This window comes from Pinus tabuliformis, chromosome 7, assembly GCF_031772625.1.
Source record: "Pinus tabuliformis cultivar Carrire ecotype Pingquan chromosome 7, CPIR1, whole genome shotgun sequence".
In the NCBI taxonomy this organism is placed as follows: domain Eukaryota; kingdom Viridiplantae; phylum Streptophyta; class Pinopsida; order Pinales; family Pinaceae; genus Pinus; species Pinus tabuliformis.
Window position 1 is genome coordinate 1,476,843,523 of NC_142293.1, and position 9,460 is coordinate 1,476,852,982.

The 9,460-nt window shown below is 35.6% G+C and overlaps 1 protein-coding gene and 1 pseudogene across 2 annotated transcripts in view; both read right to left on the reverse strand.

Moving 5' to 3' along the window:
* The window catches only part of LOC149253396 (shikimate O-hydroxycinnamoyltransferase-like), a 47,674-nt pseudogene extending 44,564 nt beyond the window's left edge, over positions 1-3,110 (reverse strand). Inside the window, exons 1-2 of the transcript XR_016265469.1 lie at positions 2,681-3,110; positions 1,817-1,956 (exon numbers count right to left, since the gene is read on the reverse strand). The product of XR_016265469.1 is annotated as a shikimate O-hydroxycinnamoyltransferase-like (transcript). The remainder of the gene's footprint in view (positions 1-1,816; positions 1,957-2,680) is intronic.
* A 2,131-nt stretch (positions 3,111-5,241) lies between these two features.
* On the reverse strand, positions 5,242-8,835 carry LOC149253397 (shikimate O-hydroxycinnamoyltransferase-like). Its single transcript, XM_089456826.1, has 2 exons — positions 8,290-8,835; positions 5,242-6,285 (listed from the first exon to the last, which is right to left on the reverse strand). The coding sequence occupies exons 1-2, from the start codon at positions 8,707-8,709 to the stop codon at positions 5,401-5,403; spliced, it is 1,305 nt and encodes a 434-aa protein (XP_089312952.1). The 5' UTR covers positions 8,710-8,835; the 3' UTR covers positions 5,242-5,400.
* Positions 8,836-9,460: the final 625 nt, after the last annotated feature.

Sequence of the window (9,460 nt, forward strand, 5' to 3'; positions counted from 1 at the left end):
GCTCTGTCAATTCTGGTACGCTCATTCTGTAGGGTGCTAGGGATACTGGGGCTACTCTTGGCACCAATTCGATGGTAAAGTCTATGTCTCTTTTGGGTGGCAGTCCGAGAATCTCTTCTGGAAACACATTGGCAAATTCTTGTATCACAGGAATGTTCTCCAATGTGGTTGTTTTATCTTTTGAGTTGGCATACCCCACTTGGATGGCATAAATCCGACATCCTTTCCTAATGCATTTTGCTAACTGTGTGGCAGTTATGGGCCAAATCTGCACTGGCCGCTTAATTCCTTGCATCTCTTGTTTTGTTCCCAGTTCGTCCTTATAACAAATAGTCTTAGTTTTACAATTAATTATGGACCAATATTTTTCTAACCAATCCATTCTAATCAGCACATCGTACGAACCAAGGGGAAGCACATTAAAATCTGCCATCACTGGTTGTCCTACTATCTTTAAAGGGCAGTGTTTGATCTTAGCAAGTGCTTGTCTCTTTGCCCCTGTTGCCAACTGTACTAGCCAAGGGTCCTTAAATTTAACAGGTTGCAATTTGCAACGTTCCACGACTCTAGGACTAATATAACTTAATGTAGCTCCAGGATCAATTAAAATAGTTACAGCAAGGTCTAAGAGTTTACCTTCAAATTCGACCATGGTGGGCTGGTACTCCACCTGGCAATCTTCCAAAACGGCATTAATCTTTGGTAGACTCCGTCCTACATCGCCAACTTTAGAAGCTTTGTAGACCTAGGAAACCTATTCAACTCCTTTTCGCTGGGGACAGTTTTTCACGTAATGGGGTCCACCACAACCCCAACATTGCACTGGAGGCCTTGTTGTCCCTTCGTTGTCTATTTTCCAGGGTTGATCATTGGTTCTGGACTCAATGGGGGGCTTTAATCGGAGCAAATTCTTCTGTGAGTTTCTGCTGATCTGCCCCTTGGCGAATCCTTTGTTACCACCACCGCAATTACCTTTAGTACTTCCAGCCAGCTTGTTGCTTTTCTTATCGACCCATCTCTTACCCAGGATTTCTCCCTTCTGCTTGCTCTGCTAGTAGCAAATTCGGGCTTTGCGTATAGCCTCGTTCATCATCTTTGGGTTGTCAAATTCGATTCTTTCCCTCATAGTCAAGGGTAAACTACTGACAAACCTTTGTACTTTAGCTTTTTCTTCCTGAATATAGGGCACATAACGGAGCAAAGAAGTAAAACGAGTGATAAATTCGTCCATAGTTTGCTACCCCAAATGCAGGTCATGAAATTCCCTTGCCTTCTCGTCATAGAAGCGCTCGGTCAGGTACCTTTCCTTAAAGTATCTTTGAAATTTCTCCCAAGTGATATTCTGTTCGCTTACTCCTCTTACCATCTTAACCTCTTCCCACCACAAGGTGGCCTTTCCCTATAATTGGAAAATGGCCAATCATGCCTTGAGGTTGTGATCGTATTCATATAGCTGGAAGTATTTGTTCATATTAATCAACTAGGCCTCAGCTGCTTCCTCATGTTCTCCGTCAAAGTGTGGTGGTTTGATTTTATGGAACTCCCCATGAACCTCTATCCATTGCCTTTTGGATGTCTGCTGTTCGGAAGCATTATCAGAGCATTTCTCCTCCCTTCCTTCTGACTCTTTGGGTTCTGTGTGGTGATTCTGTTCTTCTGACATTCTTTGTTGCTCAGCACTGGGATTCGGTGGCTGCTGATTCTGTCTATCGGATAGGCTTTTTATAATTCTCTCATGTTCCACATTTAACCTTGCATTATCTTCCCGTAATCAAGCCATTTCATTTTTCAGCTCTTGTATTGTCTCTAAAATTGCCAGATTGGTATTGCGCGCCTCCTCTCCCAGCTGTACCCATAATTCAGGACGATTTCCAGGACCCATTGCAAGTCCCTGACCCGCCACAAACCTACGTGACGCATTGTCTATTCTCCTCATATTGTCAGTCCTCTGTTTTCCTGTGCTTAACATACAACAAGTAACAGTGGAAAGGTCAATACATTATCTGTTTCTTTAATTACTCAATAGAGATGAAATAAGTTGTATGTACACAATCTGTTTGACAGTTTTCAATTCCCAGAGGCCACAGTTTTTGTAACTTGGCTCTGATACCACTTGTCATATCTCCATTGCTAAGTAAATTTTATTTTATTTTATTTTATTTATTTATTTATTTTTTAAGGTATTAACATAACTGTGGATACCTTATTGGGTTATAGTCCCGTACAACTATGATTAATCACCTAGTGACACCAAATGGTTACCACTCAAGATGCGGCCTTGGTTTTAATTTATGTGCTGATGTACGAGTTTTAGATTTTATTGAAACCTCTGTTGGGTATCAGACATGTTGTCCAAGTGGCATCCAGTTAGGAGGTAACTTGCCCCTTCTCCCATCGCCATCACATGGCTTCCTTATCTACTTCCACGTGGGATTAAGTTCTGCCTTGCTCCATTTTGTACGAGGCCGGCAGGCTGTCCAATCTCTCGGCTTGCGTGGTATTCCTTGCCTCATCTACAGTGGAGATCGCCCCTGCCATCCAATGGTGGCAGCGTTTCGCGGGCTTCCGACCTAATCTATCGGTTGCTTTGGGTGGCGGATTTCATTTGGTTAGGCAACTCTCCGCGGGCTTGCTCTGGTTCAACCCATGCATTTAGTTCCAGAGAGCCAAACCTACAGACCCTGCTCGAATGCCGACGGATTTGTCACCAAACCCTTCAGGTAATCAAATGAAACAGAGTCATGTTTGTTCTGCTTTCTTTTGGCTATGTGCTCCTTCGTTTTACTGAAAGAATTCTTGTTTTGCACATGTATCATGCAAACTGCAGGTTGGTTCGATAATGGAGGGCATTCTACAGCACCGATACGAGAGCTGTTCATACGTTGGCCGGAGTTTCCTTTAGTGGGTAAGTTTTTGACAAAGAGAGAGGATAATTTCCTTTGAATTTCTACTGCAGCTCGCATTCCTTCCACCATTGTCTGACTTTGTTTGCGTGGGTTGCTCTCATACAGGCTGGGCGCCTGTCCCTCATACGGTGGCCTAGACTCGACTAAGGGAAGCCCACCTTCATCCTGTCTAGGGTTCCAGGTATGGGAAAGCCTTTCAGCCATGGCCTTGTCTGTTTGTCTTGAAGGTTTTCCTATGTCTAAAGGAGGGTAACCCTTCCGGTTTCTCTCATATTTTGATAAACAATGGAGTGGAGGGTGTTTACGTCCCCTCCAAGCTCCAAGTTTCCACTGAAATGATTTATATAATTTAGTTACTAGAGTTTAGGCATCTGACTACAGTTTCACTGCTCGGACATTGTGATTGTATAAACTTTAATGCATAACTGTGCACATTTTTCTTACGGCATGTTTATCCTCTTATCTGCTGGACTGTAATTGAAGAGCTATTGGTTTTTATAGACAAATGGTCTCCTTGTTATATACTTATTTAAAGGAATTACCGCACTGTGGCTTGTTTGTATAGGAGATGTAGCTTCTTTTCTATAATTCATGGTCTTGCCAGTGTTTAATGATGTCAAGCATTTTGGTTTAGTATGCAAATAAATGTACAGTTTTATGGTGTTTTATGTACTTGACTTTGGGTTGGTTTTGTTCCATATGCATGCATCTTTCCATTTGAGAGGGTCCGAACCTTGCCCCCCAACCACAGTCTTAAATTTCTTTCCCATTAGCTTTTGCATGCTACTAGGTCCTTATCTTTGTTTAATTGTGGAAGTGTTAAACGCTGAAGGGTAGCGACCCTACCCAACCTATTTACCCATCCATGCTCAATACCCAGTTTTCTTTTTGGGTTCTTTCACCGTTTAGAGAATACTCGTTGAGTGGACCACCTGTTGCGCCCATGCTGTGTCTGGCCCTACCTTAATACAGGGGAAACATTCTTGCAGCACCTTAAAAAACTTGCATTAATCTCTGCATTTGATTGGTGATATTTCATAGTTGTTGCATGCTTGCGGTAAGGCAAACGATGGCATTTTCTACTTATATTTCTTTTAAAAAGAAAAAGGCTTAGACCAAACGTTGCAAGCCAACTAAAGAATATTATTGGAATTTAACCAGTTTTGTACACTTCATATATTCGGGTCTGTCTATGCTTTGCACAGTATTCCTCAATTTGTTTATTAATATTCCCTAGAGAAGTTAGCCTAATTTTCAATGTCTTCCTAAGGGTTTCATTTCCTTTCATTCTCTGATGCAAGAAACTGGTTATTACATTTGGTATGCTACCTCACGCCAAATTCACTCTGGCAACCCTTACCAAATACTGTTAACGCCTGCATTACCATACATGTTTTAGTTTCCAACCTGAGGAAAAATTGTCTAACAGAGACGGTTAATTGTAAAGTTCTCTAACTAAGTTTGACCCTCTTCTTGGCAGCTCACTGCAACTACTACCCGAAAAACAATTTATAAAGAGAACTACCTAACCTCACCATTTTTTTTTTTGAGTACTATTTCATAAATTCTAAAAAGTATTGCAACCCACAGAAATTAAACATTTTCTGGTTTCAAGTCAGTCCCTCATACCTATGTCGCTTCCTATAAGTGTACTTTCTTTTTCTTTTCCGAGATAAGGTCACCTCTGCTCTCTGCAGCTAGTCAACCACCTGATCATGAGATTGTATTTCGAGACCAATCTCCCCCCTTAGCTTGCTCAAAAGCTACAATCTTTGCTAGTTGCACGTGTTCTGCACCCTTACCTTCTGATCATCACTAGACGTGGTAAGCCCTCTCCTCTTTTTCCTACTGCCTGTCCTCTACAACACAGTGCTTTTTCCCTCCCCCTCCTTTTCTTGGAAACCATTCCACAGTGAGGGGGAAGGGCAGTTAGGGTTTTGCAACTGTTTTTTTTAAATCTCTTAACTTCTCTCCTCAGAAATTACATGATATCCCTGATACTAGGAAATCATTTCTTATTTTCATTCACTAATATATATATATAAATAAATTTATGCAACAGATAATAATCACCATCCTTTAGTTTGTTTCTCTCTTCTTCTTTTTTTTTAACTGTGGTAAACAAAATATTTACAATAGTCTAGAGATATAACATTGTCCCATTTTTATTTCAATAACAATTGAGATCCTATTATTGCTGACTAATAATAATTTTTCGATCATTGTAAAAACCCATACAACAATTTCTCAAAACAGACCATATGCTCTGCCCGGAATCTTATTACAATTGACAAACTTCCATCTGCATCAAAATTTATAAAACGAATTCTCAAAGTAGACCATATGCTCTGCCTCCAATCTTATTACAATTGACAGGCTTCCATCTTCGGTAAGACTAGAGAAAAAGTAAGCGTTGTCCTCCTCAGCAATAATCTTAGATCCAATGAATATAAACTTTCTCTAACATTTTATTGTAATTCTAATGAATTCATATTCAGAATTCATAGAACAATTTCTTAAAATTGTTCATCTGATCTTTCTGCAATTTTATTGCAACTGTCAAACTTCCATCATTGACAGGACTAGACAAAATGCAGATTGAGTTTTCAAAAGCAATGATGGCAGGACCCATATATATTGGCTTTCCCCAACCAAAATCTGCATCGTGAATAGGCAATCGAGCCCAACTTGTGATGCAAAGATGAGGAGACCTGAATGTATGAGATCCTCGAACTAGAGCATCCAAATCATGGTGTGACTCCAAATAGTCTAAAGCTGAGCGTAAGTATTCATCATCCATCCCAACCAAACCTTCATGGATGATACTTGCAGCATAATATATAGGTTTTGAGGTCAGTTCCCCCACCAGAGCCATAGGCGAAGCAATAAAAATAGCATTTCCAAAATAATTTGGAGGAAGAGGTGGAACTAGCCGATTACGACTGTCTATAGGAGCATACATTTTGCTCTCTTCATCTTCCCTCATATTTCCAGCTTTACAAACACATCTCCAAATGTGGCCTGACAGCATTTCATAACTACTGTATTTTACTTGATTGCCATTCTCTGTGGCCTTGGCCTTAAGGCTGTCTAACTGGTGCTTTGTGATTTTGAAAATGCCAATTGAGTTCTGGTTATCATTCATTGCACCATTTTTTTCATTCAATGGTGAAGGTTGTTCGTACTCTATATGATGAAACTTTGGACTGGCAATATTATCGGCTTGAAAAATACTTCTATCAAGAAAGGGTTGAGTAATATCGGCTCCACGAGCTACAGCAGCCCAACTATTCATAAAATGTAAACCTGCATATCCATCCCCCACAATGTGATTTATCCTCACACCCAGTGAAACTCCTCCACACTTGAAAAATGTTACCTGCAAATAAATAAATGGTACATAATGTTATGAAAATGTACACATACTACCAGACCAAAAAATTCAATCTCATGCAATGTTAACATCATTATTAACCTGCATACTCGAGACAAAAACCAAAGATTGCGATGTACAGAGAATCAATATGAAAAGTCAACAATCTTATACAATTGTTATGCTTTTACTGCAGCGAATTAAATACAAGAATTTTTAAATGAGGAAAAGTTAAATGGATTTTTCGTTAGAGTAATTTGATAAATTTTTATGATTTATCAGATTTATAAATAATAAATGGAGTAAGTTAATTTTAATTATTGAATATTAAGTCTTTAAAGCTAATTACTCTTAAAATTATTATTAATCCTTTTTTATATTATAAAAAATAATCTAAAATTTAATTTTAAAATATGGGTTAGAATAGTGACTTTTTTAATATCTCAAATAATTAAAATTATAATGGTTTTGGACTAATTTTCTTATTAGTTTCATAGAAGTTAATTATTATTATAATCATAATCATAATTGAAATTAATAAAGAAATTTTTTAACGATATTATGCATTAAATATCATTAAGTTAATAAAAATAAAATCAATTTTTAAAAATATAATTAATATAATATATAAGAAATCAATATGAATAATCAAAATTTACTAAAATATAAAATTATCTATTAAAGATTTTCCAAAACAAAAGAATCTAAACAAAATTATATATAAAAATTATATTTCTAAATTTTTATATATAGTTATTAAATTTTTATATATAGTTATTAACATTTTTTTAAATTTTAAATATAAAACAAGTTAAAAAATCTCTTATAAAACAATTTTTTATAATTTATAATATTTATTTCAAAATAATTTTTTTTAATCATAAAATTAAATATTAAATTGATAGAGTCAAATCTCAGTAATACAACTGTTTGAGAAAAAGTTTTCTTAATAAAACGACATGTGTTCAAATTTCAGTGAACGGCTAAAGTTCGTACACTAAAACGACCTGTGTTCAAATCTTACTGAAGTGCTAAACACATACACTAGAAAATGCATCTAACTTACCAAAAAAAAATTGTTAAATCAATATACATCTTAATTCCAAATTTAATTTAAATTATAATGTAAATTTATAATATTTATTTCTAAAATAAACCATCTTCATTAGATATGGAGAAAAAATTATCAATTCTTCTTTTCAAATGTAATCTATAATCTATGAAATTTAAACCGTTTTTAAAAATGATAATAATTAAAAAATATATCATATAGGTTTTTATTTAATAAAAAAATTAAAATAAATTTATCTTTAAATTAATTTTATATTTTAGATGAACCTATGGGATCTTATATAGCTCATACTTTTACTCGTAACATCCGCTAGTCTCACCTCCTCTACTATGTAAAATTGCATAGCTATAAACATTATCACAATAACAAGGAGAAGTTCCATTCTCAATTCCTATTTTAACATATATTTTAATTTCTGTTGTAAATGGAGAATAAACAGGAATTTAATTTTTGTATTTAAGTTTTTGTGATTTATAATAAATTAATTAAATTTTTTAAATAAAATAAAAGAATTTAATTGTCAAAATTAATTGTGAAACCGTTCTAATTTTCAAAACTAACTGTGAAACAGTTGACTTTTCTATAAATACTTAGATTTCAAGAAATTTCCAAAACTTCATTTATGATTCTAAGATTTCGAGATATTCTCAAAATACAGAAATGAAACAGTTAACTTATGTTTTAACTTTCCAATTCAGAAATATTTCCAAAGTAAGACTCAAAGATTCAAAAATATTCCCAAAACACAATGCGATCTACCTCTGTTAATGGGATCTTAACATATCAAATAAATTCGATTAAAAGAATAACTAGTAAAATAAATTGGATTAAAAGAATAATTAGTTTACCTGAACAAGGAGGGATCTTAACATATCAAATAAATTCGATTAAAAGAATAACTAGTAAAATAAATTGGATTAAAAGAATAATTAGTTTACCTGAACAAGGAGCAGAGGGTAGGTATGAATGTCTTCTGCAGTACAATCAAGGCGGGGAAGAAGCTGACAGAGCTCCGGACTGGGGGCAAAATCTCCAAAATCGTCAATGGTAGAATCTGTTACAGCCTCAATAAGCTCACCTCCCTCACCGTTACAGATAATTTGCAGACGCCCATGCGCATCCTTTCCGAGTCTTCCCGCGATGGGATAGAAGGGCACCAGAACTTTGCTAAGTGCATCCTTAAGAATATCCATTGAAAACAAATGAGGTGTAGCAGTGCCAGTGGGCCTGTAGATATATACAGTACTAGCATGCGTTCTCCCCACTACCAGATCCAGATTTGAAAGCCAAACATTCCCCCGTGGAGTCGGTGCAGCGGGCAGCACCGTTTCACAGCTTTTCACTTTTATATTAACCATTTTTGCAGGATACAACGTTCGCTATGAGGAAACAAGATGCAGGAAAAAGAAGGTATGGATCGATTTCAATATGGAACAACCTCCATATTTATAGAATACGGAGTGAAGATTAAGTCAGGCCCTCCATTTGAGGATGAATTTAGGTTTTTTCCAGCAGGCACAGAGCCGCCATTAAATGATTTATAATGCCAAATGTTCCTGCGCCAATTCAGCACTATAGGGTTGGCATCGACAGGCTGTTAATTATTAATTAAAACCTTACATCCTTACGACTAGCATGAATATGCGCATGGATGACTAGGTCTCTTCATTATAAAAGCGAAATGATGAGCAACGTCTCTTATTATATTTTTATAAAAATGAGTTCTAAGTTAAATATTATTATTTGATACGTAATGGTTAGAGGAGACTTCATTAAGAAAACTCACCTTTCTACTGATTTGACTACTAAATTTATAAAGATATAAATACAGACTACTAAATTTATAAAGGTATAAATACTTTACCCAGTGTAGGAGAAATTTTTGGACTAATTCAAATTGTGTGGAAATTAGAAGTATAAATATTTTACATTGCTCTGAATTATGATGAAAATTATACTCTTAATTTTCGGATTCATTCAAATTTTATTACCTAATCTAAAATAAAATATTTTATATAATTTTAAATATTTTCATTGGTAATTATTTAATATTATAAAATTAATTGATATTTTTTTTCCGAAGGTGGCAAAACTATCAAACTCAGGTGT